This window comes from Onychostruthus taczanowskii, unplaced genomic scaffold (genome assembly GCF_017590055.1).
Source record: "Onychostruthus taczanowskii isolate IOZ18803 unplaced genomic scaffold, ASM1759005v1 scaffold26, whole genome shotgun sequence".
Classification (NCBI taxonomy): domain Eukaryota; kingdom Metazoa; phylum Chordata; class Aves; order Passeriformes; family Passeridae; genus Onychostruthus; species Onychostruthus taczanowskii.
This window is the reverse complement of record NW_024499906.1, coordinates 7,960,655-7,982,746: the sequence shown is the minus strand read 5'-3', so window position 1 is coordinate 7,982,746 and position 22,092 is coordinate 7,960,655. Positions and strand designations below refer to the sequence as shown.

General features: G+C 40.0%; 1 protein-coding gene across 1 annotated transcript; it reads left to right on the top strand.

The window, feature by feature from the left end:
* The first annotated feature begins 17,076 nt into the window (after nucleotides 1-17,076).
* Nucleotides 17,077-21,423, top strand: CUNH13orf42 (chromosome unknown C13orf42 homolog). Its single transcript, XM_041407264.1, has 3 exons — nucleotides 17,077-17,490; nucleotides 20,189-20,336; nucleotides 21,191-21,423. The coding sequence occupies exons 1-3, from the start codon at nucleotides 17,077-17,079 to the stop codon at nucleotides 21,421-21,423; spliced, it is 795 nt and encodes a 264-aa protein (XP_041263198.1).
* The last annotated feature ends 669 nt before the right edge of the window (nucleotides 21,424-22,092 follow it).

The following is a 22,092-nucleotide window of genomic DNA, read 5'->3' as shown; positions in this document are numbered from 1 at the left end:
GGAGTTGTTGATTGAAAAACAGAGAATGCTCTTGTATCATCCAAGGTTACACTATTCCTCTATCTTCTCCAATTTAAATATACATTGCCATCTTCTGTCCTTTTTTTTGAGTTGTGACCCTAAGGAGATTATGTTTTTAACAACTATATATTTTTTTTTAAATTGACACACCTTGACCTCCTTTATTTCATCTTCAGTGCTTCCATCCTATTTGTTCATCTTCCTCAAAACTCCACTGCTTCTCTTGGTGCTCTCAGGAAGGCACAGCAGAAATGCTTCTTACTATGAGTTCCAGCATTTGCATATTGTCCTCATAAAGTTGACTGAAGTTTGGAGAATATTTAGTGTAAGGCAGTGCTGGAGCAGAGGACAATCTGTACTTCTAGCAGCAAAGGCTATGTCATCTTCTTCCATTCTTCCTCTACACAAGTCTGTGCTGAACACATGAGAGAGACAGGCGGGCTTGGTGCAAAGGACCAAATAGTGTCAACTTCTAGGTAAAAATGAGAGGCATGAATCACCAGCCCGGAGGACAAGAACAGGATAGAAGAGTAGTCTACATTTGGAGAATACTGAAAGTAAATTACTTGTCTGAAAGAAGATTTGAAAGAGAAGAAGTTTTCTGTCTGTGAAAGCAGGGAACCATTCTCTAAATGAAGATGTGCGTGCAGCTCTATTTTGTGTTCAAGGCAAACAGTGACCTTGCTGAACAGATATTGGACAGAAAGAATTTTGCTTAATAACAGAAATCTTCTGAGCACTCTTAAGTGAAGGAGCTAAGCAGACCTGGACATCTGCCTGCCTTAGTTAATGGAGAAAGGCACCTTCAGGGTGATTCACATTGCATGGTGTCTCTCGTAATAATTTAAAAAGAGGCCTACACATGGGTGATAGGGAAACTGTCCAGGCTTATGACTGTATTATCTACAGATACTTAAAAATTTCTTATTCTTGAAGGACCCTTATAATAGTACCTATAAACTGCAGTGAACGTAACTTCCTCAGCATATTGCCTACTTATGCTAGATAAACATTTCTTGTGGGATAAGATCATTTATCTGAGGAAGAAAAGTTTCATTTAGTAACTACTATAGTTACTGTGGTTGCAGTATCATGAGATCACCCACATGAAGAAAATGTTTATTGGATTGTTTGAGTGATTGCTTCCTTTCCTGTGTTTTTGGCAAAGTTTTTGGGCAGTGGAAGAAGTAAATGGACCAAAAAAGTCTTATTCACCTCCCCACCCACATTGTCACCCTTGATTATATCAGCCATGATATAATAACATGTGTTTAAACATTCTGTAAGTAAGGAAGAATTTTAATGGGTGATAATGGTGGAAGCTCATAGTGTAGCTTGTGACTAATTTTGCAAAGGCTGTGGAAAGTGTCATAGGTGGCTCAGAGAACCCAGTGTGGACTCTGCAATATTTCACCAGCCAATAAAAAATAGCAGTGGTTTACTGTCCAATATCTAAATAGTGGTTTATCTGCTGCAGTTTCTCTTCTGCTGTGAGTGACCAAAGAGCACAGGCGTGTCTATCCACCTTGTAGGGGAGGCAAAAGGCTGGACATAGGGAAGCCAACCTTCCCACAGAGCAGATGCCTGGTTAAAGTTTGATCTGGCCAAGGTGTTGAGAGGGTTGATGGCTTTGTTGGAAGGTTAAGTGTGGCAGCAGTTCTCTGGTCACAGAGAGAAACAACTTTCCCAGACATTATCCTGGGGAAAAGTCTGTGAGAAGATCAGAGAAAAGAATGAGAAACAATTCTTATCTTAACTTGCTACACCTGGTGTTATGAACATGTGAAATGTGTTATAAAAATTTGTTTACCAAAGAGTAATTGCTTAATTAGCCAATGATGATAGTATTTAAATTAGTAGACCATTTAAGTCCAAGTAAATTGTAACTGTCTATAAAAACAATGTTTCTTAATTATGATATAATATAATAAAAAAATCAACCTTCTATAAATCATGGAGTCAATGCTAATTATTACCAGTTCAGGGATGCCTCTCAATGACAGGTAGGTACAATTTACACAGTACTAAGAAGATGGGAAGTGTTGTAAGAATGTTGTCTTTGTTGTTTTGCATATGTTTATGAAACCTAAAAGACTATGAATCCTGCTGCTAATCTGATATCTTTATTTGAAAAAAGCACCTCAGCTTTCCACAGCGTCTTCAATAGCAGAATATTTACTTAGTCTATAGCAAGAGATATTGCTATTTGCTTTTCTCACTATTTGTACAGATGTGGTTATAAGAGGAAACCTTTCCACAATATTCATCATACTCTTATTTGAACTAATTTTAGAACTGCTCCTCACTTACAACTTGGCTTTCTTTCCTTTTCTTTTCCATTCAATTAAGAACTGTCTGAAGTCCAGCCCTCACTCTTCTGCATCGCAGCTTGGCAAAAATCCCTTGCATGGAAAGGAGCTCCCCTGGTCCTGAGTGCCCTGCCCAGGGAACAAGGGATTGGGTATTGCTGTGGCTGTTGCAGCTGGACCCTTGGCTATGGGCTGCCTCCCTGCTGCCCTGAACAGTACTGGAGTGTCCCTGTGTTGGGAGATCTCCCTCTCTGCCATGTAGCGGAGGTTCTTGGAGAAGATTCATGGGCAAGCAGTCCATCTGATGCAGTTTAGACACCCAGGATGTGACACATATCCCTCTGGACTTCCTTCAAAGCCAGAGAAAATAAATAGGTCTGCTGAGTCATCTGCAGAAGAATTTGTTTTCTTCCAAGTAATAGGCAGAATGCTTTTGGGGAGTAGGTGGCATCTTAAACAAGTGCTATCACCACTTAGAGTTAGTGAAACCAATATCCCATGTATGTACCAGCAAGGTGAATTTTGTGCCCTGGACCAGAAAATTCACATAATTCGAGTCTAGATGACAATGACCAAACAAGCAGTTTGTTGGAATGCTGCCTTGTATGTATACATATATGTCATGGGGTTACATGAGCTTTTATTGATATTCAGGGAGCAGCTGACCAGTTCCAACAAGGTGGCTGGGGACATGGAAACCAGCCCTAAGGAAAGCAGATGTTGTGTGATGAGGTGTTACCAGTGTTTATCTGAATTTGTTTTTGCACCAAGATCTGTAGAAGTCAAATGCCTCACATCTTCTGGAGGTGTTTGAGTTCCAGCAGCTCAAGTGATATTTGGTAAGAATATAGCTCTTTAAGTGATGCTTTGAAGTTACACTTGGGCACAAGGAGAAAGGGACTACTTGTAAAGAATTAGAAATCCAGTCTAGCTTTTGTCAGTGGGATTCTAAGCCTGTCTACTAAAAAGCTATCAAGTGCTTCCTTTCCCACTTCACAATTAAATGTCCTTGATGTGACCTTCAATCCCGTGGTGCTGACAGAAGTCCATGTCTAACACCTTTTCACCCATGTCTGTGGAAGGGAGATGTTGGAAGGTATGTCTGTATGAAGGAATGGAGCACAGTTCTGAGATTCCACAACTGGTGGGGACACTCCCAAGGCATGTGGACTTAGCAGCTCAGGTCCCAGATCATGCTGAGTGAAGTCATGCAACAGGGCATCTGGAGCAAGGTTTGTGAAACTGGGTGCAGTACCTTGTGATCACAGACTGCTTTGGGACCTGAGCCATATAATATCCACTTACCTTCCTTCCATCTTCATAGCATTTCTGTGAACAGAATTAATTCTTTTCCAGCTGAAACAGGACAGGTTTGCATTAAGGTGTTCTCTCTAGTTATCTCTTGCCCCTTTAAGGCTCTGTTTGAAATTTTTTCGTGCTTATGCAGCAGGGAACATCCCTAATATTCTGGATAGTCTGGCCTTCAGTGCCAATGAAAAAGCAGAGTCTGACCCTTGCATGTGTGGTCACATGGTGATCATTCATCTCGCTAATGAGAAGGAGAACATGCCCCCTAATCTGCTGTGTGTTTTCCAGTCCCTCCTGGTCAACTCCTTTCTTGCACTGCACAAGAACAGGATTATGACTGACAGTAATTTTTTTTAACTTGTGGAAAAGAGAAAAATCTAGAAGCAGTCTATAAGTAGCTTACATTTGACTGCACTCAGGATAATGGTCTTCATGGGTACATATACATACATACGTGTATATATATATATATATCTGTGTATGTATACATACATATATATATATGTGTATGTACACACACACCTCAGGCTCTTTCTCAGTAACACTTTGTAATAATTTCCATTTAATACACAGGCAGGTCCACATGACAGAGGGTGTAGTTCAAGGCAGAAGCTCCCTGTACCTACACCTCTGTCGAAGAGAAGCCTTTACTGCAGGAGTGCACAGATATCTGTGACGTTAAACTCGGTGTCTTTGATCTTGGTCCCAAATATGCATGGTGAGTGAGATAAGACATTATATAGCCACAACAGTGGTCAAGGATGACAATTAGGCAGTCATTCCAATACTGAGGTGGTTACAGCTGAATTAGAAGACAGCTTGGAATCAGGTGGATAGAAATGAAGAAAAAACTTCATAAAAATGGAGGTGATAAGCTGGAAGAAAATGGCGGAGAAAACCTTCATACTTAGGAAGCTGCTGCAAGAAGTTTAACAAATTAGGGACTTTTCCAGGGGTGTGAAAGTCATTTGAGGTGAGTTCTCATTGAGAGAGGCCTCATTGTGATCTCTTCCAATGTTCTTATGCTATTGCCTGCATAAGGAAAGACTCAGACATGATGAGCACAGCATTGCACATCTTTCATTAGACCAAAATGTTTCTATGGGGTTGGTTTTTTTTTTAATTTTTTGTTGTTGTTGATTTTGCTTTGTTTGTTTGGTTATTTTTTTTTTTAGTTTTGTTTTTGGTGGGGTGTTTTTTGTTGTTGTTGTTGGGGTTTTTTGTTTGGTTGGTTTTTTTTTTTTTTTTTTTTTTCCTCTGATAAGTTCTCTGCCCATGCCCAGAAAAGCCTCCTGAAATTTCTAGGAAGTGTGAGCACTCTGTAGGACAGCTGCCTATGGGCATGAGAGTACAAGGAGAGCCTGCCAGTTTTTATTTCTAGAAAGATCCTTCTAGCAACTGATGTCATTGCTATTCTCTTCTCTTTGACAGCAAGGGCAAATATGACCATGGCTCTGACTCCTGGGCACAGAGCAGTCTGCCTGCATCCCCACACTCCAGTGGCTTCATGCCATTAACCTAATTGTATCAGACATTGGAACCAGTGAAGCCTTTAACATATATCTCTGGCTGGTAAAAAAACATTAAACTTTGTAAAACTCAGCAATCCAAAAAAGTTTTCTGCAGACACTTTTATTAGTAATTAGATTAAGGAGCAGATTGTGAATCTACTGAATCTGGTGTATGTTTAGGGAGCAGTTGGCTTATGAAAAGATGAAAAAAATCAGCAATTAGGCCCATTAAATGAATGCTCACATGACTGTGTTATAACTATAGATTAAAATAAAAATGAAATCAATTATGGATTAAAGTTATAGTTATAAGTCTGGCATTCTCATCTCTTCACATATAGCAGCTTAGACTTTGTCTGTGTGGATTTTCCACTTGCAAAACCTCAGGCATCTGCAAATCACAGAAAACTGAAAATGATTAGTATGACAAAAAAGGTGCTGTTTATAGAAGCTCACTACATATGTATTATTTACAGTTTTCCATTCAATGAACACAATTCCTGCCACAATAGGCAGTGATACAGCAGTGACATCATCTGTCAATCAGTACTGATACTGCTGAGAATGAGCCTTTTGCTTTTTTTCTCCAAATGGCTTTCAGAGTAATTGGCACTTCTTGTAGAGAAACTGGCAATCTAACGTGTTTCATTTCAGAAAATAATTTAGAGTGTTTTCTGATAGTGCACCTACTCATGATTCCTATCAGTTGGTGTTTCATGTTTTCTTTTTTTTTCTTCCATTCAGCTATATCTTCTTCCTTTCCTTGTTACCATATAAAATATGTATATGAGCTGGGTATTACCGGTTCAGACTATTGTCCTGTAGTGCTCAAGTTGAGACAAGCTTAGCCATAAGCTCCAGCTGGTGTGGGACTATGCCTTAACCCAGGGAATGAATGGGAATGTGTAGACAAAGAAACCATGACCAAGTCCAAGATTTGGAAATTTCATCCATTTCAGTTACAATTATCTCCAGTGTTATCTGTGGTTACACAAAACAAACAATTTATCAGGAAAAGTAAACTTTTTGGAGTGTTAGATACACTACCTGTAAACTTTAAGTAGTTTATCCCACTGGGAGAACAACTACATGGTGTGGTCTAGCTCATAAACATAAGGCTAAGTCCTTCTTCCTGCAATAAGCAACAGTATTGCCTATCAAAATGCAATTGCTTCACAGAGATGGTACTTCTCCCCCCTTCTGCCCCAATACCCAGAAAAGACAACCAATTAAACCAAGCAGCACCATAAAAAATATTGACTTAAATGAACAGAAGGGATTAATGACATCTAGAGTAACAAGAGCACAATTCTAATTGCAGGCAGGGCTCTAGAGGGAAGAGCTGCCACCCAAAAGAGCTGCTTGTGAGGCCCAGAAAATTGTTGATTCTGCTTTCTGTGTTACACACAATCCATTTACAAGTGGCAATATGAAATTTCCAGCTATTTTATAACAAAAACAAATCCATAGGGTGGGTTTTTGTTTCTAACCTGTACTGATGTGTGCTAGTGTGTACCAAATCCTGATGCCAGTGAATGTGAGTAAATCTCTTGAACTAGCTTGTCTATACCAGCTCAGGGCCCAGCCTTTAAGAGCTGTGCCTGGACTGTTGGATGGAACAGGCCCATGCAACCGTGACTAGATTGTGATAGCCCACACTGGCTGTGTGCTTTTTGGCAATTTTAGCTTGTACCCTCTAGAGCCCCACTAAACAGTGCACATCACAATCTGGGTAAGAGCACAGTCTTTCCAGCTAGCATTAAAGGCAAACCCAGATATTCTGGGGAAAAAAAGAGAATTTATTTAGGTAGATGTAGTCCATGCCATGTCTGTTGCCCTCAGAGCTGGGGGTCTGACCTTTCACTATCTCATGTTCCTGCACAGATGTAGGTGCATAACATCTAATGTGAACTGAATGCTAATTCTAATTCTGAATTCAGCACATAATGCTGAATTAAGCACCACTACAGAAATTACAGTTGTGGCACAGCTGTGTGGAAACAGTCGTAGACATACAGCAAGATTATGTCAGATACCTGCACTTTTATTAAAAAAATAATGAAAAGCAAGAAACAAGGAGCTTTCTATAGGGTTATAAAAGTAAGGACTAACGATGTATGAGCATCAGAAATTCTTCTGACTCTCTAAGCAAATTTCTATAAACCATATTTTCTGTTTGCTCTAAGTATTGAAATGAATTTGCTGTCTCCTAAAGCAGTGGAGTTCTCAGCATCTGGCTTGGCATTAAGGAGCGGGAATATCTCCCATTGATCCCATTGATGTTGGCTAAGAGCCAACATGAGTTTTCTGCAGAAGCAAATTCTGAGTTCATAATTGTAAGTATTCAGCAGTTCATATGCCATTACTGAAAGCTCCTTCCTCAGTTAGAGAATATTCCCATGAGAGCCATGCATCCTAAGCACCTTGAATCCATAACATAAAAATTCACATTTCTCTTCTTGGAAATAAGACATAAAAAAATATTCATTCATGAGAAACATTTTATGAGTAATTTCTTATAGCAACCATTGAAAACTCACTCTTCATTTATGTGGTTCTTGCAGACAGAAATGTTGAGGGGAAATTGGGATATATAGCTCCTGTTTATGTTATGCCCTGGGAACTCAGGGCTGCCCTGGGGACCTCAGTGTAAGCCCCTCTGTGAACCACCAGGGATTACCTCCTGTACTGAGACTGGAAGGAAGCAATCATTTCATTCTATTCCCTTTTTTTTATCCATGGCCAATCCTATCTGGCTTCATATCACCTGTACAGATACAGTTGTAGTAATCTTTACAGTCTTGTCTAAGAATACCACCGGCTCTGGGAGGTTTATACAGCTTTATAACTTGTGTGTGTGTACGAGCTAAAGAAATGTGTACGAGCTAAAGAAATGCCTTAGCCCAGAGAATATTGTAATTTGGATATCTGACTTAGTGCAGGTAAAAAGCCGTGTCCCTGGGAAGCTGCTGTGTGCAGCCGGGAGCCTGACGCGGATGCTCTGGAGGTTGAGGCTCCCATCTAGCGGTGAAACTAAAAGGAGCAAAAGGAGCCGATCACGGGAGCGAACATTGCTGGGGTCCTTGTGAGCATCCTCCCTCTTGTTCCGAACCATAGCTGACTCAGGAGAAGAGAAAGACAATGAAAAAAGCCAGGCAACGCCCAGCGTCTCTGAAGTTTGGGACAAGCAGTTCAATTCATGCGGGAAGGGAGCGCAGGTCTCTGGTGTTGTCTTTACTGAAAGCCAGGCAGCACATTCTGCAGATGTTCTGGCAGTAGCTGAGGTACTGTGAGCCGACCCACAGGCTCGGAAAAGGCAGAAAGCAAAGCCTGGTCTCTGCACAGTAACCTGGATTTTCAGACTTCCTTTTTCAGAGAAAAAAAAAAAAAGAAGTGTCTGTCATGTAGAGTGAGGAGAACAACATAATCACTTCTGCCAGGATGCGCCAATGAAAAGGAATAAATAGAGAACTTCTTGGAAAATATGATGACATTATAAGCTCCACAACAGCAGTGAACTTTGCAAAGAGGTCTGTGACCTTGTGGAGGTTGGTTTTATGAGGGTGGCCTACCTATTTCCCCCTGAAACCACCTTAATTTTCCCCAAAAAAACCCACCCAGATACCACAGAACAATTTTTGATATCCACAGGCACACATCCAGGCAAACTGTGAGGAAATCTAAGTGCATATTTCATAAGCACATCAATAACCATAACCATATTGACTATGCAAAAGATGAAGAACAGTGACACTTGAGTGATAAAAGATAGTGCTTTGCATACTGTTGAAGTCAATAAGGTGAACTGAAGTGGATTAAATTGAAATATCAACTCAGTTTCTGCTGCCTCATGTTTTCAGACAATTGGATTTCTTTTTATGCAGGGAGAATTATAGATGATAGATTGCAGTTCATTTCCACTGCAGCAATTTTTCCTGGATGTTCCTGTTGTGTCTGCTTAGCCCCAGTGGATGTGTTGAAGATCCTCCATGAAGTCCTTGCTGAGTGTGTTTTGACTTAGAATTGCAGTGACCTTTGCTTGCTGCCAGCTCTGGCAGCTATTTGATCTGTAACTTTGGCCTGTGCATTTCTGTAACTACCACAGTTTCCTCGTGATGCTTTTTCTGAATAATGGTTTTAGAAAAAAAAAAAAAATCACAAGAGGAATGCTGGCTGCCTCAGTCCTTGCCACTCTGGCTGTCCCTTTCATTTTGTGGTGATGCTCAGATTACAGGCATGTAAGACTCAGCTGTCCCAGTTCACCAGGGTTCACATAAATATTTCCTCCTGTTTCAGTTAACCTAGTTTTACTCTCTCCTGCCTGACCTGGAGGTCGCAGAGAAAAACACAGTTAGCATTTCCAAGTTTTGCCCACCTTGGGCCAAAGGCACATGTTCTGCCAAAATTCAGGGCACAGGAATAAAAAATTTCCATGTTCCTCTGAGCACAGACAGAGCTGGCTTGCAAGCTTTGTGAATTTAACAGGTATCTTAGTCTGGAAAGTGTCATTTGGCTTTGCAGATTACTGCAAACACCTTGCCAAGCTGCAAACCCATTTCACCATCCATAACCACCTGTGCCTATATCTCAGTGATTTTCTGACCTGGCTGTAATCTCACCTTTGTGAAAACTTTCCAGGTTGTTTTAAGAATATGAGTAGATAACAGTTTAATTTTTTTTGTCTTACTTTCTTCAGTATTATTGATGAGTCATCTCAAAGGTGGGCCCACTGCAAACAATACCTACACCAGGGACACATCAAGTGTCCACGTCTGCAAGTTGCTGAAGGGCTTCATACAGGCTTTGCATGCTAGATAACCAAAAGCAACTACCCTGTGCCCAACAGACTGGTAGTGGGCCTCTTTGCAGCTTCTGTGCAACCACTGCTTTAGTATATTTTTCCCCTCATATTTAGATCCCACATCATATATCAGCTACTCTGGAAAAAGGTGTTGATTGATTAAAAGTTCCTCAGAGGATCCAAATGAACTCCCTTTGCCCCTGCAAATAGCCACACCTGTGTATATTATCTGACTATTCACAGGGAGTATAGGGGAAATGCTCTTTGAAGTTTTGCTTGAAAGTGATAGGCAAGGCTGTGCAGCCACCTCTTCTTCTCTTTCCCCAGTCCTTTAACTGTGTCTTAATACAGACTGGCAGGGCTGTGTTACAAGGACAGTGGAAGGTTGGGTAGGTTGGAAGTGAGTAGAGGCAGAAGATCAAACTATCCAAAGAGAAAATTCATGTTCATCAGCTACCACATTTTATGCTAAAACTGGCAAATGTGAAAGAAAAGCATGGAATCTGATTTCTCCTGCTTCTTTAGTGACCACTCAGAGAGAGGCGACAAAAATTGCTCCTAGCAAACCTGGTTAATAATTATCCTGCCTATTTTGGGTTACTTCTCTTCAGGGAGCTACCAATTATCAGTAAAAGCTTTTCCATTCTCACAGTTCGTGGAGTGATGCCAGCAGTTGTTGGAGCAGCTGGTGAGGCACACTCACTGTAGTGATGGTTTTGTAGGATTTGGTTCTTGCAGGGTGTCACTGCAGGTGTAGCTGCTCCCTGCTGAAAGGGCCCTGGCTGGCTCCTTGTATTCCTTAGCATGACCAAAGTTGCTTCACTTTGGAAGTGCCTTTGCAGGTGCTGAAAGAGATGTACTAGGAGATGTGTTCAAGAAGCTCATAGCAAAGATAATAGTCTGCTTTGCTTAACTATGTTGTACCAGTGGGGACAGGGATAGGGCAGGCTGTGTTTTACATTATATACAGGTTTATTTTTTTTCCAGAGACATTGTAATATGAGTGGAAAAAAAGTTTACATGCAAAACCCCCACGGTTGTTAAGTGTTGGAGATGTATTTCTTCTGTCTTTCCATTTTCTCTAGAGCTCAAATGATACCTCACTTGCACTGAGTCCCTCTTTCTCAGACATCCCAGCCAAACTGCTCCTTTTTTGCTTCTCCACTTAAATTAGCTTTGTCCTTTTTCATTGGGTTAGCAGAGCAGGAAGGAGATAAGATCCAAAAGTGCCTATGAAAAAGTCTGGAGGTATCGTGAGAAGGCCTTGCCTGGGAATGACTGACGGAGTCTGGCAGCCCTGTGACTTACCAAAGATACACTGTCCCCTTTCATTAGTCCTCCTATGGACATCCTTTGTGGGCAGGATAATTGTTTATCAGAATTTAACTGGAATGAGTAACAGATGATCCAGTTAGAGATCAAGACAGACAGGTCATTTAAATGTTTGCATTCTATAAACCAATTTGAAGAACTGCTGCTTACAACCTCCCTTCCTCACTGAGCTATCATGAAGGAATTTTGGCTATTTATCACATTCATCTGCCAAAGACTCCATCAATGGGTGATGGATGTGACAGGCAACAAGCTGGACATCACAATAATTCTTCAGCCATCTTGGGAACAAAGGACTCAAGAGGCGAGACAATATCTAATTCAACAAAGAATAACAAAGCTCTGAAAGGTCCTAACAGAGTTTCCACTAAAAGGACATGAATTCCTCCAACAAAACAAGCAAGGCCAACTGGTTGTTCCCTTGACCCTGTGTGACAGAAGACAAGACAAAGTTCCCTTGTCAAGCCTGTCACAGAGATGGAGTTTTTAATGATAGCAGGGTTGTTTGAGGAAACAAAAGGAAGGAGGAGGCTAGATACAGCAGGGGATAAGTGTGGTAACCTCTCACCCTCTGAAAAGGCTGCCAAACAACAGCTGTAGACATAGGTCTGAAGCAGGGTGCGTTTCACTAGCGTTCATCTTATTGCTTTGTTACAGAATATATGCAAAAACTTCCCCAACAACAACAATAACGATTTTTTTTAAAAGGATTGATTTCTCATTTGTGTAATCATTTTCCATACATGTTACTGCGCATGAATTTGCATTTCTTTATTTTTTCATACCTGGTAGGAATGCAGTCATTGCTTTTGTTGGTTCCAGGCTGCAATAAAACCTGTTCAATGAATGAAATTTTTCATGTGGTGGAAATTTATGGAGAGTGTATGCCTTCTAAGTCAAATGATGAGCCATCTTCAATTAAAATTTAGGTTAGATGGAAAGTTGATGTTCCAGATTTACAAAAAAACCTACTCGTCTTCTGAGAGGAGAGTCAATGTTCTGACTCAGCTGGTTTGACAGGTTAGTGTTGTCTGACATGGCTCAAGCATGTACCATTAAAAATCAAGATTGACAAGTGGGCAACAAATAGATTTCACTGCATTTTCTTCTGAATCAGCTCAAATGAAAATCTTTATCTTCATTCTTGAGAAACTGATGTCTCCAGTTTAATGCCTCAAAGAAGCAGTCATAGATGTTTGAAATGCATGATATCCTAATTTATCTCCTTTCCCATACTTTGTGAAGTTCCCAAAAGAGGAACAATATCAAGCAGTTCCTGACTGAAGTTTTGGGAAGGCAGAATGGACTGTTACCTCTGTGGGCTGAAAGAGACATATAACCATTCTTGAGGATTCCTCTTTGCTTTATAACAAGGTCAGTTCTTCTTCCATCTTCCCTTTTAGCCAGTGGTGGGAACCAGTGGTATTGCACCTCTGTTGATGGATGTTTCTTGCCTCCCTCCAAAAGCACTGATGATCAACACCTGATTTAGGATTTGGAAATGCACCACCAGCTCATGTTTTCAAGTATATGTGATCTTCGAAACACTAAGTGTCATAACTACTACCATATGCAGCCAGGGATGCTAATTTTTGTTTAGAACTGAGCTGTGATCTCAGCATTTTCAGCATTTATTGTCTTTCTCTTAAATATTTAACAGGTTGTGTGTGTGTGTGTGTGTGTCTTTGCACAACTTCAAGGGAATATATGAAATAGTCAGGGACTAGAGAGCAAAGTGTTGATTCTTGCTGTAATGAATTGCTTACTCTGTTTTCCTCTGTTTGGACTCTCTCAATTAGCTCTGTCCAAAGAATCTACTTTTTATGCAGCTATATAGACCTGTAAGAGTTCACCAGAGACTGACAACTGTGCTCTAATTTCTGAACAATCTAAAATAGCACAAGCCTCAGTAACTTTGCTATCCACTCACATATTTTGTGTGTGGAACTTTTTTTTTTTTTAAAAACAAAGAAAGTGTTCTAATTTAAATTTTTAAAAGATAATAAAATGCATTATCCTAACTGATATGATACAACAGATTGATAAAACTTTATGACAGAAAAAGAATACGTTGTCATCTACAGTTTATCAAAGATTTTCTTGTTTGAAATCAGAACTTTGTTTCAAGGATGATTTGACATTCCTTTGTATCAGTCATGACGAAATTTAACTATCAAGCAAAGAGATATATGCATGTTGGCATGTTACTCAAGAGATAAAAATGCATTTTGACAAATAACTTATTGATAAAAATTCTTAAGTGTATTTATCTGCATATTTGATTTTATGGGGGATTTTTCCATCTGTGTAGTTAATTTAGTTAAACAAAGTGCATATATTGGATTTTCTAACTTGACTTTCCTATCCAGTCATAGAGGATCAGGAGCTGACAGAACGCCAGGGCTAGGGAAAAAACCAAACAGTTTTGGGAGTGATTGGGTGTTGTTAAATGGAACTTAGGTCACTCTGGTAGCTGCAAAGAAACCGACTTGTTGAAAAGAGCAGTAGGATAAAAAGTGACTTAAAAAAAAACTGAATAAATGAAGTCAGATTCAAGTAGCCAAATGAACAAGCAAGGTGTGAGCATTGCCTTGTCAGAGCCAGTAATCTTAGATGCCATTAAATATTTAGTGTAGCCTATGTGATGAGTCTGGTCTATTTGATCTGCTTCTCTCAAGCTCTTTCTTTGGGAGGTCTTTATTTATGATTTAATAGCTGCCCATGAACTTGGAACTTTGAAGTAAGAGAATTAAATTTTCTTCTTCAGCTGTATTTGGCATTTGATGAGTGTCTGTGCAAAAGGAAGTAATTTCTTGAATAAGACCCTCACTTTTAATTACCAGCTGTCTTGGATAACAGTAGCATATTCAGTCCACAGCAGTAATGCTGGGGAAGAGACCTGTGATCTGTGGTTGTGGCTGAATTATAATTGCCCTGTTATTTACTTAAAAAGAGACACTTACAGGTACATGGGAAAGAGAGTTTGAGTATAAATAAATGAAACACTACTCCAGAAACATGTTTAAAAGCAAACACCTTACAGGAAAATATCTCAAAAACCATTTCTAATGGCATTTCTCTTCTTAGAAAACAAAGTAGAGTATATTCTTCCTTTCATCCTTTAAATTTTTATATCCATGGAGCTATTTAAATTACAGTAGATTCTCTGAAGAAAACAAATTAATATACAATAAGGAGAGAAAGATTGTCTCACTGCCCATTACCAAAACATAGAATAAAACATTCATGTCTGAAATAATTGTAAATTATCTTTTATGACTGCAAATAAAATTCTATTATATAATACAGTTATTGTATTGCTTCATGCATTTATTAATACTTCCTTATTTTAACAACAACATGAACAATGGGAATAACACTTATGTTGGCACAGAATGAATGTGACCCAGAAAGCTTTAAAAAAAATTGGAAATGAACATGTTTGAAATTGAGAACTCTCTTTAGACCAGAAAGCTTTAAAAAAAATTGGAAATGAACATGTTTGAAATAGAGAACTCTCTTTAGAGCCTGAAAGCTTCTTTTTTTTTTTTTTTTTTTTTTTTTTTTAATTAGTGAGATGTCATCATATGTTTTCAATATTTAGTTGAAGAAGAGTAGGAAAAGCTATGGCCCATATGAAATGTCTTTCAAATGCAATGCATATGTGATTACATTTACTCTTCACAGGTGTACCTTTTCCTGTGGTTTCATCAACAGAACCTTGGGGGGTTTTCTGGTTCATTGGTTAGTTCTGGTTTTTCTTTGCCCTGTAGCTCTTTATGAGCCCAGGTGAATTTATAAATCAATCTGCAATTGAAAGGCAATATCTGATACTGTAAGCAGTTTCTCTGTGGACTTCCCAATGACCTTACTGATTCAAGCCTTTATCAATATTTTCTTGATTTCCACTGATTTTCTTGATTTATAGGTTTCCTGACTTAGAGGCCTTAGAGTGCTCTGAGGCTCACTGCTGTTGTATAATGTCTATAAACAAAGACCAGTATTCCAGGTAGCAAATCTAAATACATTTTATTAGGGTTATTCTGGAAAAATCTCATTTTCTTAACTTGGTAAACAAGTCCCCTGAAATGGCTGTGACAGATAATTATCTTCCCCACTCAGGACAGTGTATTAAAACCCATCTACAGCCTTTTGCTCTGAAAAGGAAATCAATATGTAGATGGAATTATTATGTGTTAGTATCGATGACCCAAAATTTATCTACCTCAGACAGGTAAATCTGGTGAGAAAGCTCATATTTTTTTCACAGTTCTAATGATTTATGCTAGCATAAAGTCAGCTTAATCTGTTACCTAGCTGGAGGATTGTGTAGACCTTTGGAGAGAATAAATAATGGAATACCTCCATACAAGTACTAGGCACCAAACAGCTGACTATATTTCAGAACAATCTCTAGGCTGCTTTCAGCTGCAATGGGAATTGCTACTATTAGAAGGCAGAAAAAGTAGCAAAAACTAGTTTGCCTCAATTCTTGGTTGTTATAAGTACATACTAACTTTAGCTATAAATAAAAGGTACATTTTGAGATGGTTGTGGTTGATGTTTATTGTCTAGTTTTTGTAGTTCCCAAAGCAATAGGCACAAATGTATATGCCAGGCTATCTTTCCTGTTGAGATCCTTCACGCTGGGGTGCTTAAGCCTTCAATTAGCACTTCCAAAGGCATTAGAAGAAATTTGTTCAGTGGTGTTTGCAGGGTCATATCTATTTGATTTAAAAATAATTATTTTTTCTCTAGCAGTCAATGTTTGGGTGGGATCACCTATGAAAACTCTTTTGCACAAACTCTTTTGAAAACACTTTGGGACATGTCTGCTTGCTTTTAAATTGTTTTTGATTGCCTCAGTTCACTATCTGCTTATCTCCAAAGTATACATCACGTGGACACATAGTCACAAATACTAGCCATGCCTCGAGTATGCCAATAATAGTCAAAGTTTCTCAGTACTTTCAGCCAAAAATCAATCATCAAACCCACTGTATTTAATGTTCTTGCACCAATCTCTGAGGGCAACTAATGTGGAAAGACACAAATTCTTAGGTTTCTGTTTGCAATACTTTGCCAGAGGAATACTTTGGAAGAGTGTTTTATTTTACAGCATCCCTTACACAGGGCATCTTTGTATTGAGTGTAACAGAGCCTGACATCTGAATCCGCTTGGTTCCCGGCAGCGCTGTGGTATCAGGTAGCTGAAGCCATCTCCTGGTTACTGCCGGCTGAAGCCCAGAGCGACTTCTTTCAGCAGCTGGACTCGGCAGAAACTATTCCTCTCTACTCAGACTTTCCCTTGGAGGCTGACTCCGGCCGGCTCTTCCCGGGCATCACCCCGCGGCGGACGGGAGCGGATCAGCACCACGGCCAGCGCCCAGCGCTGCCCGCAGTCGGAGCCCAGGGAACCCAGGAGAGCGCAGGAATCGTGGGAAAGGGAAGTCCTGCCACTGTGCTGATGCTTTTTATGGGGACCAGACGCCAAACAAAAGGTCAAAGCATGCTATTTGGCCTCCTCAACTATATTTTAAACAGAGGAAAGGACAAAGCTCTTTCACAGACACAAACGGAATAGAAAAGTCATTTCTGCAATACCATCATGCTTCCCACAATGTTAGACTGAAAACAATTGGTGCAGCCATAGGGGTTTTTTCCCTCCTCATTACAGTAAGTGGCAATTCTTTTTGTCTGCTGAGGGCAAAGGTAACTGCTGCTGATTGCCAGATCTAGTGTGAAATTAATGAGCTGAAAGAGAAAAAGTATAAAGGGGAGGAAGTGACACATTATGTTCAAAAAGATCCATTCTATATTTCACCCCAACTCCCAGCGAAGAAATGTGACAGATGACATCCCTTACAGTGATGGCGCTGGTTCTGCAGTGAGACTGATCCGCAGCACTTCTATGTATGTCCTTGGAGGTGAGCAGGAGAAAGTTAGTGAACCACTAAAAAAGTGCAGAAGTACAACCAGCATCGACTCTTGCTTTCAGCCAAAAGAGGAAGACAGAGACTGGATGTACTCTAAGACTCAGGACTGCTTGAAGTACCTACAGGATCTTCTAGCCTTGAGGAAAAAATATCTTGAAAATATCAATAACTTGAAATCCATGCATATGGCTGCAGATTCTCCAGCATCCACAAGATCATCTAAAACTGGAAAAAAGTCATTTCTTCCACTTCCTTCCAAAGAGTCTTCTAAGGTAATTTCCAAGAACTTTTGCCATGTTCTTAGTCTTAAGCAGCAAAATAATTGAAGCTATATCACCTGTATTGATTTTCTACTTTATTGCTTTCAGCCAGTAGTCATTTTACTTTTGCCTCAATTTAAGTGTTGCTTAATACCTTAAGATTCTTTCTAAATAGCGTAAAATTAGGAATGAATGACTGGTCATAGAAAGAAATGTATATGTCTATGTTTGAGGGGGGCAAGTGCTGGGAGAGAGAAAATAGGAAAAAGTTATGAGAGTATGGAGAACGTTATGAAAGAGCAAGCTCTGATATTCTACTTAAATACCTCGGAGTCCTTCAGCTATTATTTATAGCTGTTAATGACTGACAAATGTGGTAATCTCTGGATTTCATGGCAGTCTTATTATTGACAAAATTACTAACACAAAATAATTATAAATTCACTGAAACAGAAAGGATTTTTTTTCCTGAGTGGTCAGTTAACTTTTCAGTGCTACATTTAGCATCACTGCAACCTCTACTGGTAGGATGTGGGGCATGAGGAATTCTTAAGGTTTCCTTTCTCTGTTCATGAATAAGTTGGTGGGTCATTTCTAGACAGTGTAATTCTTAACCCTTTACTGTAATGAAAATACAAAAATGAAACTGGAATATCATCTTTAGTGCAGACTATTTTCATGTGTCCTAGAAAGAAAAGCTTTATAGGTTTGCATGTCACTAGACAGTTTGGTGCTTACTTTGACTAGGCTTGATTCAGTGAGGACAAAACAAATGACTGCAGAAAGTGGGATGATCTCCTTAGGTAACATGACTGCAAAAAAGACTTCAGCAGGAGACTCACAGGTTATCCAGTGCAGTCTTTTAGCTGGATAATAATGGAGATGGTGGGAAGAAGGGAGGTAGGGCTGAAATTACTGATTAGGCCAGGTTGACTTTAAATAATGTTGCTGCCATATTCAGATGTTCTGTCACAGCAGAATGTCAGAATGGTTTGTGAACTTCTGAGATGTGCTGCTGAAAATACTGCTTAAGAAAAACACCAAAAGCTCAACTTGTTTTCTGGCAAACAATTGGCTCTCCTACAGTCTGAGGCTAAGAATGCTGTCATCTGAGTTTGGCCAGCTAGGCCCTGTGTATGAACAGTCCTGGTAGTGACTGCCATGCTCACTCCATTACCCATCCCCTTGGAAACAGACAGGAATATCAGCAGGGTATTCTTGCCAACACAAATGGCCAGGGTCACAGCTGCACCCCTTTGGCTTTGTAAAAATTAGGGAGAGATCAAGAAGACTTTTACAAGATTCAGACTGTTCTTCTTCCTAACGACACATTTTATGCTCACAGATTGCAAGGTTTGTGTTATCACCAGGCTTGAATGGTTTTGTCCTAAGCTACCTGGTTCTTATTAAATTACCTATCAGTGAAAATTCACTTATTTCTCTGACCTGCTGCATGACTTATGGGAAGGTAATTTGTCCAGACAAACCTGTCCCCATGGGAGTTTTTATCCAAAGATCCCTGGGTCCTGGACTACAGACTGACCATGGATTCAAAATGTGCCAGTTGTGTCTAGTGGAAGAAAAGAATGGAGGTGGATCAGATGCTGGGAGCACATAGGTATGCCTTTAAAATGCCTTTTAACCAATAAAGGCTTAGTCATAATAGCAGTCACTATTTCCAGTAGATGTGTGGTAGCAGCTATTTTTTAACACTTCTGAGAATGCCAATCAACCCATAATGTCAGGAGGGGAATCAGCTAGTTCATCTCTCTGCCTCCACAAAACAGGGAACAGGCTGGTCCTTCAGAGGTGTGACATGGCACGTATCCTTTTCTGTCATTGTAACCCAGGGTAGTAATTTTCTGAGCTGGTGTTGCAGCCTGACAATATACCTGGCTTGGACTAGCAAGGAAATATGTCCCTTCATTAGGTAGAACCTGGCAGGAATTATTCATCCCATATGTACCTTCAGAATCCCTAACCCAGGTTTTATGACAGCTTCAGCATTTATAGATAGGCATTTCCTTTTTCATCAAGACAGTGTGGCTTTCCTGTGGGAACCGGCTTTCCTGTGGGAATTATCACAGTGTTGAATGACTCACATTTTAGCACACACCATCCTTTTTAATTTCAAAAAGACTTCAGCAATTTCGATCTGGATTAATTTCACCTAACCTAGGCATTTGAATAAGATGCTTATGTTAGTAACAAATTTACCCCTCAATCCCTTTTCAGCTGAGAGAAAGAGCTGCCTGCAGAGGAGGGTTCAGCCTACTTAAGGCCTGACTCATCTTCTGAAGGTACTGGAGGCCAGCATTAATTACAGAAGGAGCCCTACATGACTACATTTCTAATGTGTGGCTCTTTAGAAGCCTAGTGCTAGGCAGAATAAATTTGGCCAAAAAGCCCAGCTGTCACTTAGCCACCCAATTAAATGACCTGCTGTGTGGATTCTGAGGGATTTTGGAACACCTGGCCAGTAGTATCCAAGTGGAAGGTACTTGTTTTTGAACATGCAACAGAATGGATATTTGCTAGACTGCTGCCCTGCTTTCTTTGATTTCTACACTGTGGAGTGGTCTCGACCCGTATTTCTTTTCTGGCAGCCTGAAGTGTGGCATCAAAGACATGTTTCATATACAGTTTGCTCATTAAGAAATCATTGTGCCCAACCCTTGGCTAACTTTTTTCTCCTTTGTCTGATCAACAGTCATCCATGGAAAGAAAAGGCCCGCAGTCCAGTTCAGATGTAAGAGAAGCAATAGCTTTCTTCGACTCAGTCATTGCAGACCTGGATTCAGAGAGGTGGAGGAGAGTTCCTGACGTGGGCCTGCCAAATGTGGATGTCGATTTTGATGGTGCAGTATAAACCAGCCAAATATCATGGGGTTTGGGGTGCAGAGGGTACAGTCAAATATGATGGGGTTTGGGGTGCAGAGGGAGGAACAGCATTGTGAGATAATATTTGTTTAATTAATTAATTTAATTAATCAGTTGTCTTCTAGTTTTGCTTCCCAAATCTAGGACCGTTACATGCAATATGTGAAATTACAGTAGTATGTCACTTGTTCCCTGTTGAATGGGTGCAACTATTTTATGTGCAGTCATTACCTGGCAAAGGTAGTGTGTGCAGAGTTGGAGTAGTGCTTGCCTTCTGCTCAGGTCTCACCTATTCACCCTTGCATATCTACCTCACGCTGTCTTTGGAGAACTATAGAAAGCGTAAATGTATTTTTTCTTAATTTTTTTTTTTTGAGAAATGGCTGGGTGACTCCTTTACAACTATCAAAAAATAAGTCTTTTGGTGATTAGGCTAAATAACTGGAGGTTTCCATCAGAAAGGATGGGATTGCCCAAAGAAATGAAGATGTGCCAATTAAGGTCACCATCTCTCCTGTATAATCAGCAGAGGGCTATAGATATTTCTCACCTTTGCTTCAGACTGAGGAAAATAATAGAAGCAGGACATTTTAGCAATGCCTAAGGAGTGTATTTGAAGGGACTAGCTCTCACATACATATTTATGCTGCAGGTGTTGAAATTCTAGATAAAATGAATCCCATCCCAAGTGATATCTTGCAGTGAGAAAAGGTTTGTCTCCTGATCTTACCTGCAGGAAGGACCCAGCAAGAACCCTTGCTGTGTTCCCTGACTGTGCAGATAAAAATGTCACTGACAAACTGTTAACCCCAGATTATCTTCTGTCTTTCAGTTGCTACCAGTACGAGTGAACACAGTTTGCATTCAAACTGGATCCTGCGTGCTCCCCGGAGATACTCACAAGATACTGCCCAAGCAGCTAAGCAATCTCAAAGAAACAGCCAGCGGAGAACCACTGGCTCTAGGAAAAGGTTGGAAAGGCATCCCATGTACCTGCCCAAAGCTGTGGAAGGGGCATACAGCACTTTAAAATTTAAGCCTAAAACACGCAAGAAAGAATGTTGAAAGAAGAATGTTCCCTTTTCACTTGAAGACAGAATATATGAAATAGGGCATGCAAGACCTATTTCATGCAAGACCTGAATTTTTTATTTTATTTTTTTTTTTTACCACTGATCCATCATTTACACTCCAGAAGTGACCTGTGCAGTCACTGAAGATTCTTCATAGGGGACATACTTTAAGCCATGGCTATTCCAATGTTGGACTCTCATATGAGAGTTTAAGTCATCAAATTTTCTGTGCCTAACAATACTGCTTTGTCACTCAGCTTGGTGGGGGGACTCCAGCTTGACAAGCCTTTTTTTCTAGTGCTGTTACAGAAAGCAATGATTCAGAGATTGCCTGGTGCAGTAATTTTTCTTCTGACTCCAGTACTGAAAAGCAGTTCAGGGAATTCAGTGAATATATTGGAGTTTTTGCATCAGTGTTTCCAATGTCAGAGCAGTGAAGCAGAATTTTCTCCTTCTGTTGCTTGTGAAAATTTGTACGTGCCATCATTGACTCTATGTTCTCAGAGTATACAGCAGCACCGAGATACACTCAGTCTGCAGCACAAGCAGAAAAGAGTTCTGTGATTCTGTGAGCTGGAGTGAGGGAATCAGCATTAGAAACTTGTGTTTGGGGAAATAGCGTGCTCCAGTGTGTTTTGTACTCTGCTTGCTATTGGAAATG

What these genes read in the sequence shown, in the direction of transcription:
- CUNH13orf42 (XM_041407264.1), top strand. Translation starts at nt 17,077, where the DNA reads ATGTTCAAAAAGATCCATTCTATATTTCACCCCAACTCCCAGCGAAGA. An exon ending in CTTCCAAAGAGTCTTCTAAG is followed by an intron (nt 17,491 to 20,188) that starts GTAATTTCCAAG and finishes TCTGATCAACAG; the next exon opens with TCATCCATGGAAAGAAAAGG. An exon ending in TGTGGATGTCGATTTTGATG is followed by an intron (nt 20,337 to 21,190) that starts GTGCAGTATAAA and finishes TCTGTCTTTCAG; the next exon opens with TTGCTACCAGTACGAGTGAA.